At 40.0% G+C, this 24655-nt stretch overlaps 1 protein-coding gene across 2 annotated transcripts in view; it reads left to right on the top strand.

Annotated features, from left to right (window-relative positions):
- Nucleotides 1-24655, top strand: part of LOC133568493 (acid-sensing ion channel 1C-like) — a 194286-nt gene that overhangs the window by 168608 nt on the left and 1023 nt on the right. The window contains exons 4-10 of one of the 2 annotated variants that reach the window (XM_061920467.1): nt 2153-2303; nt 2373-2429; nt 12920-13073; nt 13296-13387; nt 13661-13740; nt 14585-14656; nt 15669-15721. In XM_061920467.1, coding sequence (XP_061776451.1) covers nt 2153-2303; nt 2373-2429; nt 12920-13073; nt 13296-13387; nt 13661-13740; nt 14585-14656; nt 15669-15721 — 659 coding nt within the window. The remainder of the gene's footprint in view (nt 1-2152; nt 2304-2372; nt 2430-12919; nt 13074-13295; nt 13388-13660; nt 13741-14584; nt 14657-15668; nt 15722-24655) is intronic. The other variant, XM_061920468.1, reaches the window with a different exon arrangement.

Below are 24655 nucleotides of genomic sequence, written 5' to 3'. Positions count from 1 at the left end.
TCAAATTATCCGTAGTAGCAATATTAATAATGTTGTGTTTATTCTGCAGGCGGATCAGTGCGGCGTCTTCAGTAATGCGGACGTTGTACCGATCCGTTGTGGTGAAGAAGGAGCTCAGCCGGAAGGCAAAGCTCTCAATTTACCGGTCGATCTACGTTCCCATCCTCACCTATGGTCATGAGCTTTGGGTCATGACCGAAAGGATAAGATCACGGGTACAAGCGGCCGAAATGAGTTTCCTCCGCCGTGTGGCGGGGCTCTCCCTTAGAGATAGGGTGAGAAGCTCTGCCATCCGGGAGGGACTCAAAGTAAAGCCGCTGCTCCTTCACATCGAGAGGAGCCAGATGAGGTGGTTCGGGCATCTGGTCAGGATGCCACCCGAACGCCTCCCTAGGGAGGTGTTTAGGGCACGTCCAACCGGTAGGAGGCCACGGGGAAGACCCAGGACACGTTGGGAAGACTATGTCTCCCGGCTGGTCTGGGAACGCCTCGGGATCCCCCGGGAAGAGCTAGACGAAGTGGCTGGGGAGAGGGAAGTCTGGGTTTCCCTGCTTAGGCTGTTGCCCCCGCGACCCGACCTCGGATAAGCGGAAGATGATGGATGGATGGATGTTTATTCTGCGTAGTGCACTTAAAATAATTATGACCATAAATCTAGGAATTGATATGATGGGAATTTTCCGATTGTTTGCTTGGTGCTTTGATAAACTGAACGCATATACATGGTACTATATTGTGATGTTATGAGCCAGGGAAAAAAAGAACTACCCTACCCAGCATGCAACAGGAGTGACAAGCATACGCGGTAGCCCGGTATAGGTTGTGTGTCGCCATGACGGCATCTTGTATGTTGTGATACGCACGCTCTGAAAGTAAACGTTAAGAACTCAGTCAACACTCCTTGTCTGCATTATTGATAAATAGACAGACAACACATATACTCCGCTGCTTCACAGGCCGCTGGATGTAGCCGGCAAAGTATTCCCATGCTAGCTAGCAGGTCTAGCAGGCACGCGTCATTCAGTCCAAAACGGCCCGATCTATCCACATTCAGAATTGTCTGGCGGTCGTAAGTGATCCCGGAGTGACCACGCTGTAAGCCAGCCATGAAATTTGCAGAATTGTCCAGTATTTTTGCCAAATGTTCCATCTTTACCAAGAGCCCCTCGACCCCGAAGCCCATTCGGGCGACGCCATCTTTTTAAGAAAAGGCGTTAACAAAATAAAAGTATGTAAACAACATACGCAAATGTGCGATAAAATAATTGTCGGCGTTAATAGATTGATGAGTTAACTCTTATTTAACGCATTAATTTGCCCACCCCTAATATATATATATATACAAATAATATATATATATATATATATATATATATATATATATATATATATATATATATATATATATATATATATATATATGTATATATGTATATATATACATATATATGTATATGGTTTTTATTTAATTTTTTTTGCTAACTTATTTAATCTGCAAGTCAAATGTAGTGACTTTTGTAATCCAGCAAAAGGCGCTATTATGAAACATCAACACGGAGTAGAATCAATACAGCCAGTGAGTGTGCCAAACTCACCCATGAACATATGTTCATTCATAGTTATGATGCCTTCAGTGACAATCTACAACATAAATAGTCATAAAAATAAAGACAACTAATGTAATGAGAAGGTGTGTCCGGACTTTTGGCCTGTACTGTAGCTGCAGCAAAAAGAACCCAATAGACCTTTCTGCATTAGGAATATGATGTTGGGCTTTGTGTGATGCCTGTCACTCACCAACATGAGAGAAGTGTTGAGTCCTCTCTCCTAGGATTGGTTTTGTTCCAATGTGTCTCCTGGTTGTGGTGTCCAGTCTGATTATTCTTTATTCCCATGGTACTCTGCTTCCGCCTAACCTGGGTCTACACCCGCATCCCTGATGTTTTGCATGATGTCTGCTTGCTTGCACATGAACAATAATGTCAGTATTATATTCTTTCTTTTTGGGGACTGGTGTCTTGGGTTTCGAAAGCCTGCTTTTGTTGTTTTTTTTGTTTTTTTTACCTCCTGCACTGGACATGAGTTGTGTTGCTTGCTGTACTCCATTGGACTGATATACAGAGCACTAACCTTGGTTTTGTTGCCTTTTCAGCTTCAGTACCTCCCTCCCCCTTGGGGAGACTGCAAGTCTACTCCCATCGACTCGGAGTACTTCTCCACCTACAGTATCACCGCTTGCCGCATTGACTGTGAAACCCGCTACCTGCTGGAGAACTGCAACTGCAGAATGGTTCACATGCCCGGTACGAAGTGTGTAGTATCTTGGCTGCCTGTTGCCGGCTCATGCATAATAGCTGTGTTACTACACACAGGGACCTCAACTGTGTGCACACCTGAGCAGTACAAAGACTGCGCTGACCCTGCACTAGGTGAGTCACAATACTGCTATCATAGATCACAGCAACTTCAAGCCGCGTTAAAGCAATCTGAAAGTGAAATAATGAAGAGTTAGATAAGGATATTTCCTCAAATAGTGGCTGAGATGCGTCGAACCGCTTATTATTATTTGAGAACTGCCAAGCTGTGTAGTAACGCGCAAGTCACTTTTTTGATAAATTGTACTTGTCAGAGTAGTTTTAATCCAACATACTTGGTACTTTTACTTAAGTATTTTTGTGAAGGAGAAACAATGAGCTTCATTTCAATCCTTATTAATTAATACCATCTAGGGTTGTATGGTATACCGGTACTAGTGTAGTATCGTGGCACTATTGAGTCAAAAACGGTACTACCGTATTTCCTTGAATTGCCGTCGGGGCGCTAATTAATTTAAAACCTCTTCTCACTCCTGCGCTTACCAAAGGCATGCGGTAAAAGTAAGCATGCGCTAATTATTTTAAAACCTCTTCTCATTCCGGCACTTACTAAAGTAATGCAGTAAAAATTTGAGTGTGATGTAAACTTGGACCTTAAATCCTACTGAATATCTCTTAATCTTCTTCCCTTTATGCGATTTCAAATTACCGATATTGAAATCAGCTTCCTCCATTTTGAAAATGATGACAGGGGAAATGTCACTCGTGATGTCACGAGTTTGACCAGGCGGTAATACTAAGCAATCGCTAATTATTTTGCGAAGCGAGTTCGACCCGGCAGTAATTCAAGGCAGGTGCATACTATATGCCCTGCGGCAATTCAAGGAAATACGGTACACTCAATTTGAAAAGTACCGGTTCATCGGCAAGACGTCATGTCGTGACATTGCTGTTTTTTACGAGCAGAGGAGCATGTTCGGCAGCGCACAATCACAGAGTAATTACAAGCAGACACAGTGTGTAGACAGAAAAGGGAGAACGGACGCATTTTGGCCTGAAAACTAACGATAAAAGTGAAGCTATAACAGTGAAACGCGCTCAGGAATAGGTGCTTTAAGACATGACTCGCTAGCTAGCGAGTCATGTCGGCAGTGTTTTACTTCTAAATCCCTAATCCTCGCCTTCATGACGACGAATAAAGTGAGTTTTTTACAAATATCACCCCTGCAGGACGAAGAATATCTAAACATATTTCACTACACAACGTAGGAGGATACAATAGCTCACCAGCGTCACCGCTAACAAAATCTAGCGCGCCCAAATGTAAACAAATGCCATAGGTGGATCTACACCTGACATCCATTGTAATGATACCAAGTACAAGAGCGTATCTAGTCGATACTATTATGATTACATCAATATTTTTTTTTGTCCAAAAATATTTTTTAAATTCACATTATGCTTATAAACTCAGGAAATACGTCACATGAGAACTTAAATTATGACCAATGTATGATCCTGCAACTTCTGGGTATTGGATCAATACCTAAATTAGTGGTATCATCCAAAACTAATGTAAAGTATCAAACAACAGATGAATAAGTGATTGTTACATTTTAACAGAAGTGTAGCTAGAACATGTTAAAACAGAAAATAATCAGATGTTATCACTAAATGAACATGTAGATTAATAATAATTTTTTACAGCTTGTCTTTTATTATTCTGACAAAATAATAGAATGAGAAATGACACAATATGTTACTGCATATGTCAGCAGACTAAATTAGGAGCCTTTGTTTGCTTACTTACGAATAAAAGACAGGTTGTCTAATATGTTCACTATTTTATTTAAGGACAAAATTGTTCTTCGATTACAATAATAAACAGATGTTTAATGTACCCCAATATTTTTTGTGAAAATACAGCCAATAATGCCATTTTTTGTGGTCTCCTTTATTAAGAAAAGTATTGAAAAGTATCGAAAAACATTTTGGTACCGGTACCAAAATATAAGTATCGAGACAACCCTAATACAATCATTATAATCCATTGATTACTGCTTGCAAAGACCTATTCACTTGTTAGAGAAGTCCATAATGTGGGCAATATGGACTCTGTTTCACCAATTCAGAGTCAGCACTGGTAATGGTTGACTTCTTTTCACCAATCGAATGGAGCCTGGAAGTCACATGACCTCACTAAAACTACACACTGTAAAAAAGTGACATGATGTCAGACGAGGCAGCCCAAATCTTCAATATTTAAACTATGATAGACTGACCATAGGTCCTCTTTTCCCCGGACATGTACTCTTTTGTGGGACTGTCCGGGGCGTCCGTGCGGGGCTTCTTAAAAGCCTCAAATATCCGGCGTTTTGTGTCAAGTTTGCGTGTATTTTCAATGTACGTACAGGGTTAAGAGTGGTTAAAAACAAAACAAATTGTGAAGGTGTGCGCACGTAGCAAACATTCGTGAGGGAGGGCAGAGACAGAGAGAGGGAGAGTGCGAAGTAGCGGATTGACTGTTAATCCAGGCATACTTGCTCAACAGCCATACAGGTCACACTGAGGGTGGACATATAAACTACTTATGCACTGTTACAAATATGCGCCACACTGTGAACCCACACCAAACAAGAATGAAAAACACATTTCGGAAGAACATCCGAAAACATAGAACAAACTACCAGCAGCGGTAAAGTTTAGATCCATGAATAAAAGAAGAAAGTGAATGGATGTTTCTAACTGAATATATTTACATATGCATACAAGTTTGTCTTCCATCCATCCATCCATTTTCTACCGCTTATTCCCTTTCGGGGTCGCGGGGGGCGCTGGCGCCTATCTCAGCTACAATCGGGCGGAAGGCGGGTACACCCTGGACAAGTCGCCACCTCATCGCAGGGCCAACACAGATAGACAGACAACATTCACACTCACATTCACACACTAGGGACCATTTAGTGTTGCCAATCAACCTATCCCCAGGTGCATGTCTTTGGAAGTGGGAGGAAGCCGGAGTACCCGGAGGGAACCCACGCATCACGGGGAGAACATGCAAACTCCACACAGAAAGATCCCGAGCCTGCATTTGAACCCAGGACTGCAGGACCTTCGTATTGTGAGGCAGACGCACTAACCCCTCTGCCACCGTTCTTTTTATATTATTTCTTTTAATGAATTAAGTAACGTTTATGACAACCTTTTTCCAAAACACAATATAGAATGTGAGATAAAACAGGACAATGCATACATTTATCATTTGTTTTCAAAACGCTTACAAAAAAGTGGGACACCAAAAATTTACTGTGGGACCCCATTTTTATGACTTCATGGAGTCATGGGACCCCATTTTGAAAATTCCTAGCGCCAACACTGCTGTCAACAGAGGAGAAAAAAATGCTTTATTTAAATAAATATATTATTTATAAAGCAAGTTCAAGTATCATTGGCAAATGTTCACCTAGTCCCGGCCTTGGCACGCATATATGTGTCCTCTTTTTGGGATTTCAGAATATGGTCAGCCTAAATCATATTATGTGCTGTCATCTGTGTCAGTAGAAATGTTCACATTTCAGCCTACACAAATTTATATTTCCAACAAGAGAAAAAAATGTGTAGTAAGTTGTAGATATTTTTCAATGTTTAGCTGCGCACATGCTAACATTAGCTCTGTGGGAATTGTCATAGGTACAACATGTTGTGGTACATGGTTTTCTAGGCCATGTCGAGGTGAGGTGTTTATTTGTTTAAGTCGATGACGGCTACAATTGGGGCACAACATCTTTTGCTAGGTAAATTGTTTATTTGTTGATGACAGCAGCGAATAATTAAAGGGGAACATTATCACAATTTCAGAAGGGTTAAAACCAATTAAAATCAGTTCCCAAGTTTTTTTCAAAATTTTACCCGTCGTGGAATATTCCGAAAAAAGGCTTTAAAGTGCCTGATTTTCGCCATCTGTGAAGCCACCGTCCATTTTCCTCTGACGTCATCCAGTGATATACATGCTATCCAGGCGGATAGCACAGCAAGATATAGCGACATTAGCTCGGATTCAGACTCGGATTTCAGCGGCTTAAGCGATTCAACAGATTACACATGTATTGAAACGGATGGTTGGAGTATGGAGGCAGATAGCGAAAACGAAATTGAAGAAGAAACTGAAGCTATTGAGCCAATAGCTATTGACGCTATTCGGCCATGTCTGCCTTAGCATCGCCGGTAAAATGTGCAAACCAAACAATCGGGACTTTCGCATCTTGTGACACTGTAGCAACTTAAATAAGTCGATTGGTAAGTGTTTGTTTGGCACTAAATGTGGGTGGAGGGAAACGCTGGATGCAAATATAGCTACAAATGTGCATACAGCTAGCCTAAATAGCATGTTAGCATCGATTAGCATGCCGTGCTAATCGATGCACATTCTACGTAAATCAACTTGAATCCGTCCCTGATCGTGTTGTTACACCCTCCGACAACACACCGACGAGGCAGGATGTCTCCAAGGTACGGAAAACAGTCGAAAAAACGGAAAATAACAGGGCTGATTTGACTCGATGTTTATAATGTGTTTGAGAAAATGGCGGTTGATGTCATCGCTCCGAGAGCAAATAATAGAAAGGCGTTTAATTCGCCAAAATTCACCCATTTAAAGTTCGGATATCAGTTAAAAAAATATATGGTCTTTTTTCTGCAACATGAAGGTATATATTGACACTTACATAGGTCTGGTGATAATGTTCCCCTTTAAGGGACAACATTGGTTATGGAGTAGACCACTATTTAAGGTGAGGTTTTTTTTTTAAGCCAAACACATCAGTGATCAAATAAGGGACAACATATATTAAAGTGCACGACACAAATCAAGTTGAAATGTGAAATTCCTTAAAATTGACAACAGCAGTGATCAATTGAGGCTCGACATCTGTTGCAGCGCAAGACTTTATTGGAGGTGCGATGTGTAGTTGGCTGGCATATATTAATTGGACAAAGCATCTATGGTTTTTTTTTGGAGGCATGGCATTTGCTAACAGTTCTGGTCACTCTTTGAAGCGTTTATTCCTCTAAGTCAACAACAGCAACAAATAACTTAGGCAATGCATCTGTTACAGTGCAGTCCAATTTTTTAAATAAAAGTTGACAGCAGCAGCAGGACACTATTTGAGGCGAGGCATGTATTTTGTGGGAGAAGGCAGCAGTAAATTGGACACAGCATCTCTCCCGTCCAAAGGCAAAACCTAGTAAATCACTTCTAGCTGATTTCGAGAAAACAAAGGAAAACCAATCTATCTTGATGCTGTCTTACAAAGATCTACAAAGTCATCAAACGTATAGATGTTTTCTTGAATTTTCATTTTCTTGCCTATTGAGCCATGGATTGAATCTGCTCTCATGAATGTGTGCCCTTTCTCCAGATATTTTATCACAATCTCGGGTGGGCCCCATTCTGCGTTTGCACATTGGGCAAGAGCCGTGTACAGCGTCCAGTTTTTATTTTGACCTCCGCAGTTATCTGCCCAAAAGAGTATGCAAGGGGAAGAATCGAGAACAATACATTTAATGAAGGTGCTTGCAACGTCCTGGGCCAATCTTCCAAATATCCCCTCGTGCCATAATATCACATAATCAGGTTGACCGTCGGCCCCCATTCGTGCAAATGTCTCATTAAAGACAATAAGGCGACTGACAAAGAAGCTCCGATTGGTCCCTTGAGATACTAGGTTTTTCTGTTGTATCTACGCGGTTATGTGGTAGTTGCTAGGTCCTGCCATGCGCGTAACAGCTTACTTACGGAACAAATTACAATATCGCATACACTAATGTAAAGCATATCACCTAGGAACTCCAAAATTATTATCAGCTCAGTTTTGACCATAATTGAGTTACTGGGTTTTGCCTTTGGACGGGAGATCTGTTACAGCATTGACCACTACTTGAGGTGAGGTGTTTATTTATTGACAAGAGCAGAGAATAATTGAGACAGGTCAATTATTACTGTACAGGCCATTACTTGGAGTGAGGTGTTTATTTATTGACAGGAGCATCTATTGATTGAGGCAGGGTATCTGTTACCAATTTATTGAAGAGGACCCCGAGGCAGGACATATATCACAACATAGACCCTAATTTTGAGTTGAGGTGTTTATATATTGTTGAAAGCTGCTCACGTTTGAGGCATGACATATAGTATGCAGCAGGCCACTATTTGAGGTGAGGTGTTTATTTATTCAGATCGACAACAGGTGGTAATTTGAGAGACATAATCTATTATGGCGCTGGGCAAAATTGGAGTTGGAAGTTTTTATTTATTCAGGTCACTTTATTTAAGTCAATAACAGCAACAAATAACTGAGGCACTGCATCTGTTACAGCGCAGGCCATTATTTGAGGTGAGTCCTTTATGTTAGTTAACATGCAGCAACAGCAGAACGCTATTTGAGGTTAAGTGTGTATTTGTAGGAGACGGCAAAAATAAATTGAACGCGGGCCACTGTTTGAGGTGTAAACAGTATTTATTGCGGGAACAGCAAATAATTGAAGCATCTATTATAGCTCAGGGCACTAATTGGAGGTGAAGTGTTTTTTTTTGACACTTGCAAAGATTAATTGTGTCATGCCTTGTGATCATGTTTTGTTTAGTTATGTTCGATTGTGTTTAACACTCCATTGCTTCCTGTTTTTCACTCCCTTGTTTTACTGCCATGGTTAGTTATTGTGTTCACTTATCTCTGATTAGTGCTCGCCCACTCACCTGCTTCCTGAGCGCTAATCAGAGGCAGTATTTAAGCTTGTCATTTCCAGTCAGTCCTTCAGGCGTCATTGTTCTTTTCATGATCTGTCCATACTCGTTTCTCATGCCAAAGTTCATGCTGCTTATTCCAAGCCACAGTAAGCGTTGTTTGTTTTATGTTCATAGTTTACGTTAAAGTGTTGGTTTTGTTTCATAGCCAAGTTTTTGTACCTCCTCTGTGAGCGCCTTTTTTTTTTTTTACCTTTTTCGAGTTAAAATTAAATCATGTTTATACCTGCACGCCATGTCCCAAGTAGTCCGTCTGCTTTCCTGGGAGAACGACCCCGCAGCAAGCTGCTACCCCCCCATTATGACAAATTGAGGCAGGGCGTCTGGTACGGTACTGGACATTTCTAAAAGTGAGGTGTTCATTTATTGACGAGGACAGCAAATAATCAAGGCATGACATCTATTACATCACAGACCCATTTAGAATAGAATAGAATAGAATAGAATAGAAAGTACTTTATTGATCCCTGGGGGAAATTCAGTACCACAGTTCGCTCACAATAAACAATAATAATAATAAATAATATATAACGTATATTATATATATAATATATGAATAATATAATTATATTCTACATATATTCTACATTTAAGTGCAGTCAAGAAGGAACATATGCATTATACAGTCTGATGGCTGTCGGTATGAAAGGACCTCCTGTGTCGTTCCGTGTTGCGTTTTGTGAGTCTGAGCCTTCCATTGAACGTGCTCATTCTCTCCGCAAGGTCCGAGTGTAGTGGGTGGGAGGTGTTGTCCATAATGGCTAGGAGTTTTGCTAGACTTCTCCTCTCTGACACCACCGCCAAAGAGTCTAGCTCCACTCCCACCACGTTACTGGCCTTCTCTACCAGCTTGTCCAGTCTGTATGTGTCCCTCACTCTCAGCCCGCTGCCCCAGCAAGCCACGGCCTATAAGAAGGCGCCCACCACCACCGACTCGTAAAACATCTTCAACATCTTTGTACAGACGTTGAAGGATCCTAGCCTCCTGAGGAAGTAGAAGCAGCTCTGTCCCTTCTTGTAGAGGGCCTTAGCGTGTTTTGACCCATTCAGCTTGTTGTCCATGTGTACACCGAGGTATTTACAATCCTCAACCATGTCCACATCGACCCCCTTGATGGAAACAGGCGTCGCCGGAGTACTCCTCCTCCTTCCCAGGTCCACAACCAGCTCCTTGGTTTTCGTCACATTGAGCTGGAGGTGGTTCTTTCCACACCATGTGACAAAGTCCTCCACCAGTGCCCTGTATTCCTCATCATCACCACCCCCAAAACAGCCCACTATCGCAGAGTCATCAGAAAACTTCTGAAGGTGGCAGGACTCTGACTGATAGTGGAAATCGGTGGTGTAAATGGTGAATAAGAAGAGGACTGTGCCCTGCGGGGCCCCGGTGTTGCTGACCAGCCTGTCAGACACACAGTCCTGCAGTCGAACGTACTGTGGTCTGTCAGTCAGGTAATCTACAACCCAGGACACCAAGGCGGCCTCCACCTGCATCTTCTCCAACTTCACACCCAGTAGCTCAGGCCGTTTGATATCGAAAGCATTGGAGAAGTAAAAAACATGACCCTCACACTGCTCGCAGGCTTGTCCAGGTGGGTGTCGGCTCGGTTCAGCAGGTAGATGACTGCCTCCTCCCTCCCAATCGTGGCTGGTAGGCGAATTGGAGTGGGTCCAGGTGGGGGTTGACTGTAGGGCGGAGTTGTTCCAGGACCAACCTCTCCATGGTCTTCATGATATGGGAGGTTAGCGCCACCGACCTGAAGTCCCTTGATGTGCTGGGTCGCGTGCACTTGGGGATGGGGACCACGCATGAGGTTTTCCACTGTGTGGGGACTTTCTGCAACCTAAGTTGAAGATGTGCTGGAGCACACCACACAGCTGTGGGGCGCAAGCTTTGAGCACCCTGGAGCTCACACCGTCAGGACCCGCGGCCTTGCCTGTGTGTAACTTATTTAGCTATGCATTCACCTGTTCTGCTGACAGACACACTGCAGACAGTTTGAGGTGAGGCATCAAATAGCTGAGGCATGACATCTACAGTATTACAGGGTTTACCACTATTTGAGGTGAGGTGTTAATGTATTGACGAGGGCAGCAAATACCAAATTTTTCGGATCATAGGGCACACCAAATTAAAAGACAGACTGCGGATGAGCGGGTCTATTCAGGTCTATTTTCATAGAAAAGGCGCACCTTATAGGGATCATTAAAGGAGTCATATTATGATTTAATTTAATTTTCTAAATGTAAAACACTTCTTTGTGGTCTACATAGCATGTAATGGTGGTTCTTTGGTGAAAGTGTTGTATAGATTTTGTTTTACAGATCATCTTCAAGTCGCTTTCTGAGCGTCTCTTCAGGATTCACCGTTTTGTGGGCGGTTTTATTTACGTGGCTCTCCATGGACAGCGTCTTCTCCCTGTCATCTTTGTTGTAACTGTATAGCGTGCAAGGACGGGAGTGGAAGAAGTGTCAAAAGATGGAGCTAACTGTTTTAATGACATTCACACTTTACTTAAATCAATAACGGTGCAGCATCTTCTCATCCATGGCTCACTCGTGCAACAACATATGTGTCCCATGAAAAACAGTCCGACCAGAACCCTCTAATAACTAAAGTTCCATGGGTAAATTATGTAAACCTACTACAGTTTTTAGCACTTTGATAGCTAGTCTACTGACAGATATAAGTAAGAATTTTACACAAATGTATATTAGAAATGGCAAGAGCGGAAGATGAATGCCACATAAGAAGGTTGAGAAAAAGAAGCTTATCGACTACGGTGTCTGCACGGACTACAATGGCTTGATGCGCTCAAATTTTCAGCACTTATACAGATCCCAAATACAGTTCAGCAGGTACCTGGTAAAAAATGTGGTTTTGCATAATATTGCAAAACAAAACACTAGATAATGTCTGCTAATAGGTGTCATTTTGTGGTCCTTATACACCCAACATAATATTACTAGTTTGTTTAATACGCCGACAATCCATGAAGTGGTGTGGCTTCATAGCTTACCAAAGTTGTACTAAAAACATTTTGACAAATTTTTGAGCACTGTGTGTAATGTTCTATATTCTCAATGGAACATTTCAAGTTTTGCTGTTGTTTACTGCCATCATATTGCAATCTACACGTATCTCTTATGTATGACTGCCATCTACTGGTCACACTTATCATTACATCATGTACCAAATAAATTTGCTTCGAGGTCAATAAGCACAACAATAATTACATTGTACATTAGGCGCACCGGGTTATAAGGCGCACTGTCGATTTTTGAAAAAATTAAAGGATTTTAAGGGCGCCTTATAGTCCGAAAAATACGATAACTAAGGCATGACATCTACAGTGTTTCAGGGTTTACCCCTATTTTAAGTGAGGTGTTTTTTGATGACAGCAATGATCAAATGAGGGACATCATCTATTACAGCACAAATAGTGTTTATCTAAACAAAAGGCCCTGCTGGCCCTGATGGTTCACAACTGTATCGCGGTGAGTTTAGGGTTTAGGGTGAGTGCTTATTGTTTGGCGTTAATAGAAGCATGGCATTTATTACAGGAAAGGCCACTATTTAGGGAAATATGGTTTTCATGCCCAGTTGACTTATATAGAATCCAGCATAGAGCTCTTTTCCCCCAACTCCTCCTTTGTACTTCTGCTTCAGTCATTATTTGCTTTCATGGAAAGTGAACGATGGCAGCGACATCCCGTTGACGCGATATATTTTTAGCGCAGAGCCCGTGCATGCAGGTGTGTTTCTGACAACCGTTTTTTGATGGACTTTGATCATCCACAGACTTTTTGGTAGAGAAAGACAACGATTACTGTGTGTGTCAGACCCCCTGCAACATGACTCGCTATGGCAAGGAGCTGTCCATGGTTAAGATCCCCAGTAAGGCATCTGCTAAATATCTGGCTAAGAAATTCAACAAAACTGAGCAATATATTGGGTGAGTATGATTTAGATTTAAATCACCTGGTAGTCAGTTACTCAGATACAATAGATTGTTTTCTCCTCTAATGTGTGCATGTATGACCTCTCCAGTCTCCATCGTTCACCTTCAATGTAACAATAATGAAAAATACTGTTATGTGGCATCATGGGGAATGTGGCATATAACTATAATGTGGCGACTAAAACAATGCTGGCTGTGCTCTTCTCTTGACCCCAGAGAAAACATATTGGTTTTGGACATCTTCTTCGAAGCTCTGAATTATGAGAAGATCGAGCAGAAAAAGGCCTACGAAATAGCCGGGCTTCTCGGTAAGGTGCTGCACGTTTCTCATTGTGGGCTTTGAGTTTTTTTACCCCCCTCTTTGAACACGCTCAAGTATTGTAGGTGCTGAAACACATTTCCATAATCTGATGCATTTGCAAGGGCGGCCAGGTTAGCTTTGATGGAAAAAGTTGGGCGCTTTTGACAAGTCCGCTCATGTGACTCGAGCCAGTAGCGCTGTATGAGAAGTGACAGTTCACGGAGTGATTTCATGCTTCATCGTTGAACCTGTCTGAATTTATTCATGTCTCTTCTTCTAGGTGACATAGGAGGTCAGATGGGGCTGTTTATAGGGGCCAGCGTGTTAACAATACTGGAAATATTCGACTACCTATATGAGGTAAAGTATTTTACTCCGTACACACCATACAGTACAGTGGTAGATTGTTGCAGACCCCCTAAAGCGGTGGTTCTCAAACTTTTTTCAGTGATGTACCCCCTGTGTACATTTTTTTAATTCAAGTACCCCCTATTCAGAGCAAAACATTTTTGGTTGAAAAAAAGAGATAAAGAAGTAAAATACAGCACTATGTCATCAGTTTCTGATTCATTAAATTGTATAATAGAATATATTTGTATAATATTGCTCATTTGTAGTGGTATTTCTTGAACTATTTGGAAAAAAAAAACACATAACTAAAAACTTGTTGAAAAATAAACAAGTGATTCAATTATAAATCAAGATTTCTACACATAAAGTAATCATCAACTCAAAGTGCCCTCTTTGGGGATTGTAATAGAGATCCTTCTGGATTCATGAACTCAATTCTAAACATTTCTTCACAAAAAAAGAAATCTTTAACATCAATATTAATGGAACATGTCCACAAAAAATCTAGCTGTCAACACTGAATATTGCATCGTTGCATTTCTTTTCACAGTTTATGAACTTACATTCATATTTTGTTGAAGTATTATTCAATAAATATATTTATAAAGGATTTTTGAATTGTTGCTATTTTTAGAATATTTTTAAAAACCCCTTGGCATACCTTCAAGTACCCCCAGGGGTACGCATACCCCCATTTGAGAACCACTGCATCCAGCATCTGCCAAAGTGGTACCAGAGTCTGAGAATCAGATATCCAATTAAAATTGATACATACAATTTAAAAGTGTTGAATCTCGTGTATTTTTCCATTGTTTTATGTTTGATGTTTAACTTATTTTTCTTTTTTTTTTAGGTGTTCAAGGACAAAGTTTTGGGTTACTGCATGCGCAAGAAGCGACCACAGCGCTGCCAAAGTGACAACCTGGTAATATTTGTCATCATTAAAAAAAAACACTACAATAATGTATACTACGTTCAGAGGGATGCATACTTAAAATACTGTAAGCCAAATAACAAGATAAAGTGACTTGTCAAAATGCTGCAAACCAGTAAAATTGTTCAGTTGGCAGATGATTTGGCATATAACTCAGATGTTAGCAAATTGGTCTGGTAAGTAAAACAATATATTTGAGTTATTTAATCTTGCTTAGATTTCACTAGCAGTAGATATAATATAGACAAGAATTTAGTTGTTTTACATATTGAATATAGAGTTAAATGCATTAAATAATTATTTAAATACTAATAAAACGAAAAAAATTAAATTCAATTATTTATTAATAAACAGTTCCAATTCACTGCAGTAAACACTGCTGTTGATATGATTACAGTATAGGAGACTCACCATTACATAAATGTAGATACATAAAGACAGTATGTAGAAAAATATGCTAAAAATAGAAAACTCAGTAATAGGCAATTTTTTTGTGTCTTAAAATAGCTAGCTATTAAAAAAAAATAGTATTTACTATAAACAATATTTTATTTTGATTCTTTTAGTCAGGATGTTTCATGACAAGTGACCCTCGACAGCATAAAAAAAACGTACCTGTCATTAAGTTAGTGCTTGCATGATTAGTTGCTCTGCCTTGAAAATCATCATGCCATGCTGTCTCCTGCTATAGTAGTCATGTTCTTTCTGTTGCATCCACGTCATTGCCTTCTCATTTTCACCAAACCCTCCATCCCCAGCCACACTTGTCAAGTATTGATTATTTTCATTCCAAGTTTGACTTCTGTCCTCTATCATAACAACAGCGGTAATAACTTCTCGCTTGCCCAGCTTGGAAAAGAAAGTGCTGCTTGATTTAATGAGGCTGAGCCTGCTTCCCATCACCACAGGCTTCAGTTAACATTTGCACTGTGGTGGTTTTTTTTCTTCTTCTTTTCATCTCAGTCACTCTCACCCATCTTTCTTTTCATGGTGTCTATTCCAGGAGTTTCCAGAGACCCCAAGCAGCCCTGGTGTCACGCCTAATCATGCCCCCAGGTAGCACACCCCATTGCTAATAGAACATTCCCTCCCGCGCTGTCCCCCTCTGTCATATGTGTCATTAAGACCATCTCATACGTCAGCAGCATCATCACCATTGTCATCATCATCATCATTAGCAACAGCAGCATCCTCCCACACCTCCTCAACCTGTGTTTTGCTACTAAAACTATCAGCAAAGTGTGTTTTTTCTTTAAAAAAAAGCAGTTAATGAAATACCTTGAATCAACTATTGAATCTCATTAGCTGCTATTTACTATTGTTGAATGAATAGTCAAACGACCCATAAACGGAACAAAATAGCTGGTGGTCCTTAACACTATCATTAAAAAGAAATGGAGATGTTACCCGCAATTACAAATACATTATTCTTGTCATTAGTATGAACATCATTAGTATTATTACAAAACAATTTCTTTTTTTTCTTTCCCAGAAATAGTTGGATTACAAAAATTTTACTATTCTTGTACTCTTTGGGTTTTTTAATCATAATTATTATTATGATTATTACTATTACTATAATTGCAAATCCAAACAACTTGTGTATTTTTAAAGAAATATATAATGTTTATTTTATAGCTATTAATGTGAAAACAAATAAAATAGACTGTATATTGCTGTGACATTAATTAAATAAAAATTTAGTGAATTAAAAGTTGTAGTAATACTACCACTAATAATAATAAGTTATATTTGTCTGTGGAAGAAACTTGACCCATTATTAGAATGCATTCAATAATAACATTACCAGTATTAGTAATAATAATATAATTATAATAATAAATATAATTTATATTTATTTTGTGAAAGGAAAATACATTGTTTAAAGTCATATAATTATTATTATGATAATACAAACCATTTATTTCTGTGAAAGAAAATAATTTTTATGACTAAAGAGTTTTTTTTTCCTTTCACAAAAATAGACGGCTTATATTATTATTTGGACTATTGGTAACATTGAAATAATTTAAACAATTTATCTAATTTATTTCACAGACATATAAATGTTTTATTATCAGTAGTAATTATTTGTAGAATTATTATTATTACTAATACTAGTAAGAGTAGTAGAAGTAACAGTAATAATACAAATGGATATTTAATCTACAAACCCCGTTTCCATATGTGTTGGGAAATTGTGTTAGATGTAAATATAAAAGGAATACAATGATTTGCAAATTCTTTTCAACCCATATTCGGTTGAATGCACAACACATACAAAATATTCGATGATCATAAACTTTATTTTTTTTTTGCAAATTACAATTAACTTAGAATTTCATGGCTGCAACACGTGCCAAGTAGTTGGGAAAGGGCATGTTCACCACTGTGTTAAAGCACATTTTCGTTTAACAACACTCAATAAACATTTGGGAACTGAGGAAACTATTTATTGAAGCTTTGAAAGTGGAATTCTTTACCATTCTGTACAGCTTAAGTTGTTCAACAGTCCAGGGTCTTGTTGTCGTATTTTACGCTTCATAATGCGCCACACATTTTCGATGGGAGACATGTCTGGACTGCAGGCGGCCCAGGAAAGTACCCACACTCTTTTACTACGAAGCAACACTGTTGTAACACATGGCTTGGCATTGTTTGGCTGAAATAAGCAGCGGCGTCCATGATAACGTTGCTTAGATGACAACATATGTTGCTCCAAAACCTGTATGGACCATTCAGCATTAATGGTGCCTTCACAGATGTGTAAGTTACCCATGCCTTGGGCACTAATACACCTCCATACCATCACAGATGCTGGCTTTTGCACTTTGCGCCTTTAACAATCCGGATGGTTATTTTCCTCTTTGTTCCGGAGGACACCACATCCACATTTTCCAAATATAATTTGAAATGTGGACTCGTCAGACCACAGAACACTTTTCCACTTTGCATCAGTCCATCTTAGATGAGCTCAGGCCCAGCAAAGCCGGCGGCGTTCCTTGGTGTTGTTGATAAATGGCTTTTGCTTTGCATAGTAGAGTTTTAACTGGCACTTACAGATGTAGCGACCAATTGTAGTTACTGACAGTGGTTTTATGAAGTGTTCCTGAGCCCATGTGGTGACATCATGGTGTCTATTCCAGATGTCAGTTTTTGATGCAGTACCGCCTGAGGGAACAAAGGTCCATAATATCATCGATTATGTGCAGTGATTTCTCCAGATTCTCTGAACTTTTTAATGATTTTACGGACCGTAGATGGTAAAATCCCTAAATTCCTTGCAATAGCTCGTTGAGAAATGTTGTTCTAAAACTGTTCGACAATTTGCTTACAAAGTGGTGACCCTTGCCTCATCCTTGTTTGTGAATTACTTAGCATTTCATGGAAGCTGCTTTTATACCCAATCATGACATCCACCTGTTCCCAATTAGCCTGCACACCTGTGGGACGTTCCAAATAAGTGTTTGATGAGCATTCCTCAAGAATATCAGTATTTATTGCCACCTTTCCCAACTTCTTTGTCACGTGTTGCTGGCATCAAATTCTAAAGTTAATGATTATTTGCAAAAAAAAAATGTTTATCAGTTTGAACATCAAATATATTGTCTTTGTAGCATATTCAACTGAATATGGGTTGAAAAGGATTTGCAAATCATTGTATTCCGTTTATATTTACATCTAACATAATTTTCCAACTCATATAGAAACGGGGTTTGTAAGTATATACAATTTTTGTTAAAAAGTAATACTTTAATGGAAAGTAACAAAGAAACAATAAAATGAAACTGCAATTATTTATTCTTAAATAAATGTTAAAAAATACAATATATACTGTATGACTTTTTGTCCATTTGAAATGCAATATATTATTATATATAGTATTATTGTCATGGGTGTGTACGGTATTTGCAACAGTAACGTAAAAATACTACAGACGGACAAAGCTACTTTTTTCAAAATGTTTTAACATGATTTATATTTTTATGAGGCAGAAGAATAAACATACACTTTAATGTGATGCACTCTAGTCTGCATGTTTGCTTCTTATGTATGATAGCTCAAACATCTTGTGTTTTACGGACAAGTTGAGTGGTTTTGATTGCCCAGCCTCACAAAGATATGATCTTCTTTGCCTCCATATCGATGCTTTCTTTAACCCAACGTGAAGCACAGACTCTTCCACCATCCTGTGAAGAGATGACTGACATCCATAGAATCCATTGCAATGAGGACAGGCTGATTTGCATCATTAGCATCACTTGCTGTTATTGTAGGCCCTCAGGTGCAACATGAAAGGGTTTTTGGATGCCCAAATGTTGACTTTGTAACTTTTACCCGCTCAGCAAATGTTGATATTTTACCGAGCTAACAAGTGGACACACCGTCATCCCATCTAAGTTTCACTAACCATTTTTATTGCACTATATTTTCTCAATGGGCAATGCTATAACATGTTTACTTAGTATAGTATTGTACCTGGAGAAGATGCTGTATAATACAATGAGAGATGTCTGATAATATGGGACTGCCGATATCATCAGCCGATAAATGCTTTAAAACGTAATATCGGAAATTATCGGTATCGGTTTCAAAAAGTAAAATTAATGACTTTTTAAACGCTGCTGTACGGAGTGGTACACGGATGTAGGGAGAAGTACAGAGCAGTTGCGTTTCCCAGTCATACTTGCCAACGCTCCCGATTTTCCTGGGAGTCTCCCGAATTTCAGTGCTCCTCCTGAAAATCTCCCGGGGCAACCATTCTCCCGAATTTCTCCCGAAAACCACCAAGACAACAATATTGGGGGCATGCTTTAAAGGCACTGCCTTTGCGTGCCGGCCCAATCAAATAATATCTACAGCTTTTCACAAACACAAGTGAATGCAACACATACTTGGTCAACAGTCATACAGGTCACACTGAGGGTGGCGGTATACACAACTTTAACACTGTTACAAATATGCGCCACACTGTGAACCCACACCAAACAGGAATAACAAACACATTTCAAGAGAACATCCGCACCGTAACACAACAAAACAAATACCCAGAACCCCTTGAAGCACTAACTCTTCCAGGAAGTTACAATATATAGTATTATTGTCATGGGTGTGTACGGTATTTGCAACAGTAACGTAAAAATACTACAGACGGACAAAGCTACTTTTTTCAAAATGTTTTAACATGATTTATATTTTTATGAGGCAGAAGAATAAACATACACTTTAATGTGATGCACTCTAGTCTGCATGTTTGCTTCTTATGTATGATAGCTCAAACATCTTGTGTTTTACGGACAAGTTGAGTGGTTTTGATTGCCCAGCCTCACAAAGATATGATCTTCTTTGCCTCCATATCGATGCTTTCTTTAACCCAACGTGAAGCACAGACTCTTCCACCATCCTGTGAAGAGATGACTGACATCCATAGAATCCATTGCAATGAGGACAGGCTGATTTGCATCATTAGCATCACTTGCTGTTATTGTAGGCCCTCAGGTGCTACCCCTTACCTCCCCACCTCAAACCTCCCCCCAACCCTGCCCAGCTCAACCTCCTCATGCTCTCTCAGGGAGAGCATGTCCCAAATTCCAAGCTGCTGTTTTGAGGCATGTTAGAAAAAAATAATGCACTTTGTGACTTCAATAATAAATATGGCAGTGCCATGTTGGCATTTTTTTCCATAACTTGTGTTGATTTATTTTGTAAAACCTTGTTACATTGTTTAATGCATCCAGCGGGGCATCATAACAAAATTAGGCAGAATAATGTGTTAATTCCACGACTGTATGTATCGGTATTGGTGATATCGGAATCGGTAATTAAGAGTTGGACAATATCAGAATATCGGATATTGGCAAAAAAGCCATTATTGGACATCTCTAAATACAATGATTGCTCGCTATTCAACTGGCAGGCCGGGGGTCAAATCTTGCCTGACAATAACACCGTATCGCCCCCTCCCCCCACCAACTCAAGTTCAGTTGAAAATTTGGGAGACATTTTTGCAGCAACTTCTTACTGTTGTATAGAGGAACATGGACCTCTGTAATAAACACATTGGCAGATTCTTGCATCAACACCTTGCTAGCAAACATAAAACACTGGGGTCGAAATTTGCAGTTTACATAACTGAGGCGTCCCTCAAGGCACTCCTTTAAGTCCACTCCTATTTAGAAATTAAAACTTTTTTCGTGAGGTGATTAAAATAACGTAGGTGTTACTGTATCTTGTTTACTTGTTAGATGTGGTCAGTCATTTGTTCAACTTCTTTACTTGTCCAACCCCTGGCAAAAAATATGCCATCACCATACTTCATTCAGTCGTTTAATTTTGTAGGAAAAAGATAACAGACATGATATATATATATATATCATGATATATATATATATATATATATATATATATATATATATATATATATATATATATCATGTCAAATTGCAACTTTCTGGCTTAAAAAAAACATTTAAAAAATTGAGAAAATAACAGCCTACGCAGTGGCCTAGTGGTTAGAGTGTCCGCCCTGAGATTGGTAGGTTGTGAGTTGAAACCCTAGCCGAGTCATACCAAAGACTATATAAATGGGACCCATTACCTCCCTGCTTGGCACTCAGCATCAAGGGTTGGAATTGGGGGTTAAATCACCAAAAATTATTCCCGGGCGCTGCACCGCTGCTGCCCACTGCTCCCCTCACCTCCCAGGGGGTGAACAAGGGGATGGGTCAAATGCAGAGGACAAATTTCACCACACCTAGTGTGTGTGTGTGACAATCATTGGTACTTTAACTTTAACGTTTAAGTTTAATTATTACATCAAGCAAAGTGAAAAATATATGCAAATAATTTGTAAATATTCATCCCCAAAGCTAAGACCTGCATCAAATTAGTTCTGTTCATTACTCAGCAGTTAAAAAGAAGTGTTTACGCCTTGGAAAACTGTTACACCAGGTGGAATGACATGAATCATGGCTCAAACGGGGCGATATAGCTTGGTTGGTAGAGCGGCCGTGCCAGCAACTTGAGGGCTCCAGGTTTGATCCCCACTCCCGCCATTCTACCCACTGCCGTTGTGTCCTTGTGCAAGACACTTTACCCACCTGCTCCCAGTGCCACCCACACTGGTTTAAATGTAACCTAGATATTGGGTTTCACTATGTGAAGCGCTTTGAGTCACTACAGAAAAGTGCTATATAAATATAATTCACTTCACTTCAAACATAAGAGCAAGCATACAGGTAGACCAAGGACAACATAAAGTGTCGAGACAGAAAACTTAAAGCAGTATGTCTTGAAAATAGAATATGCACAGCAAAACAAATAAAGGGAAACTGGAGTCACCGTCTGTGACCGAACTGTAAGAAACCGCCTAAAGGTAATGGGATTTAAATACAAAAAAGGTGAACAAAAGCCTTCATTAACAGCTAAACATAAAAAAAGAAGGTTCCAATGGCCGCTAAAGAAAAGTATTAGGACAATGGATGACTGGACTGTAATTACCGTATTTCCTTTAATTGCCGCCGGGGCGCTAATTATTTTAAAACCTCTTCTCACTCCGGCACTTACCAAAGGTATGCAGTAAACATTTGAGTGTGATGTAAGCTTGGACCTTAAATCCTACTGAATAGCTCCAAATCTTCTTCCCTTTATGCGATTTCAAATTACTGGTATTGAAATCTGCCTCCTCCATTTTGAAAATGATGACAGGGGAAGTGTCACTAGTGATGTCACGAATTTGACCAGGCGGTAATACTAAGCGTGCGCTAATTATATTGGGAAGCGATTTTGACCCGGCAGTAATTCAAGGCAGGCGCATACTATATGCCCTGCGGCAATTCAAGGAAAAACGGTATATTACGTGATGATGTTACATTTTGCCCCAGAAGCGTGAGGTGTGACCCCCAGGTGCAATGACATGCTGGGTGATGTCATAGCAAAGTCCTTTCCTGTTCGCTGCAGCTCGCCTCAGTAAGATAAATAGTACCAAACAAAAGACGACGGTGCAAAAAGGAGCAAACCGATCACCGTGATGTTATTAGCATGACAGAAATAACATTTGAAATGACTCTAGTTTTGTTTCATGTCTGTTGTCTGCTTTTTCTATAAAATGAAACAACAGACCTAACATCCTCCAAAACTGGCGATTCCATCGTTTTTGCCACGGGTTGTACAAAACCCCAAAACCAGTTGAAGTTGAAGTTCGTCAATAAAAACAGAATACAATGATTTGCAAATCCTTTTCAACTTATATTCAATTGAAGAGACTGCAAAGACAAGATATTTAACGTTCGAACTGAGAAACATGTTTTTTTGTGTAAATAATCATTAACTTAGAATTTAATGGCAGTAACACATTGCAAAAAAGTTGGCACAGGGGCATTTTTACCACTGTGTTACATGGCCTTTCCTTTTAACAACACTCAGTAAACGTTTGGGAACTGAGGAGACCAATTTTTGAAGCTTTTCGGGTGGAATTATTTCCCATTTGATGTACAGCTTAAGTTGTTCAACCGTCCGGGATCTCCGTTGTGGTATTTTACGCTTCATAATGCACCACACATTTTCAATGGGAGAAAGGTCTGGACTACAGGCAGGCCAGTCTAGTAGCCACACTCTTTTTTTTGCCATGAAGCCACGCTGTTGTAACACGCGCAGAATTTGACTTGGCATTGTCTCACTGAAATAAGCAGGGGTGTCCATGACAAGGTTGCTTGGATGTCAACATGTTGCTCCAAAACCTGTATGTACCGTTCAGCATTAATGGTGCCTTCACAGATGTGTAAGTTACCCATGCCTTGGGCACTAATACACCCCCATATCATCACAGATACTGGCTTTTTAACATTGCACCTAGAACAATCCAAATGGTTATTTTCCTGTTCACCAGTGGGATGTTCCAAATAAGTGTTTGATGAGCATTCCTCAACTTTCTGTTATTTTGTCACTTGTGCCAACTTTTTTGAAACATGTTGCAGGCATCAAATTCCAAATGAGCTAATATTTGCAAAAAATAACTAAGTTTACAAGTTCCATCCCGTCCATTTTCTACCGCTTATTCCCTTTGGGGTCGCGGGGGGAACTGGTGCCTATCTCAGCTACAATCGGGCGGAAGGCGGTGTATACCCTGGACAAGTCGCCATCTCATCGCAGGGCCAACACAGATAGACAGACAACATTCACACACTAGGGCCAATTTAGTATTGCCAATCAACCTATCCCCAGGTGCATGTCTTTGGAAGTGGGAAGAAGCCGGAGTACCCGGAGGGAACCCACGCATTCACGGGGAGGACATGCAAACTCCACACAGAAAGATCCCGAGCCCGGGATTGAACCATGACTACTCAGTTTGAACGTTAAATATCTTGTCTTGGCAGTCAATTCAATTGGGGCTGTTTAGCTCGGTTGGTAGAGTGGCCGTGCAGGCAACCTGAGGGTTGCAGGTTCGATTCCCGCATCCGCCATCCTAGTCACTGCCGTTGTGTCCTTGGGCAAGACACTTTACCCACCTGCTTCCAGTGCCACCCACACTGGTTTGAATGTAACTTAGATATTGGGTTTCACTATGTAAAGCGCTTTGAGTCACTAGAGAAAAAGCGCTATATAAATATGATTCACTTCACTTCACAATATAGGTTGAAAAGGATTTGCAAATCATTGTATTCTGTTTTTATTTACGATTTACACAATGTGCCAACTTAACTGGTTTTGTGCTTTTGGTGTTCCTCAAGGTTCGATTTTAGGTCCTCTCTATTTCCCCCATTTGGGCTATTTAACCGGTGGCCCGCGAGTCCAGTCCGAAAACTTGAGAGACTTAAAAACCTGAGGGTTCTGTCCTAGAGATGATCTTTACCCAAGTTCTTAAAAAAACAGAGCACTGCTGTGACTCTGACGAAATAAATGGACCAAAATCAAATGTCTACTGTAGAGGACGTTGGTTCTCCCGCTAGACTATACCAAACAAAACGGGCCCCCGGTCCTTAGCTTTTTGGA

This window comes from Nerophis ophidion, linkage group LG14, assembly GCF_033978795.1.
Source record: "Nerophis ophidion isolate RoL-2023_Sa linkage group LG14, RoL_Noph_v1.0, whole genome shotgun sequence".
NCBI lineage: Eukaryota > Metazoa > Chordata > Actinopteri > Syngnathiformes > Syngnathidae > Nerophis > Nerophis ophidion.
The sequence above is the reverse complement of the archived record's forward strand: the minus strand, read 5'-3'. Positions and strand labels throughout refer to the sequence as shown.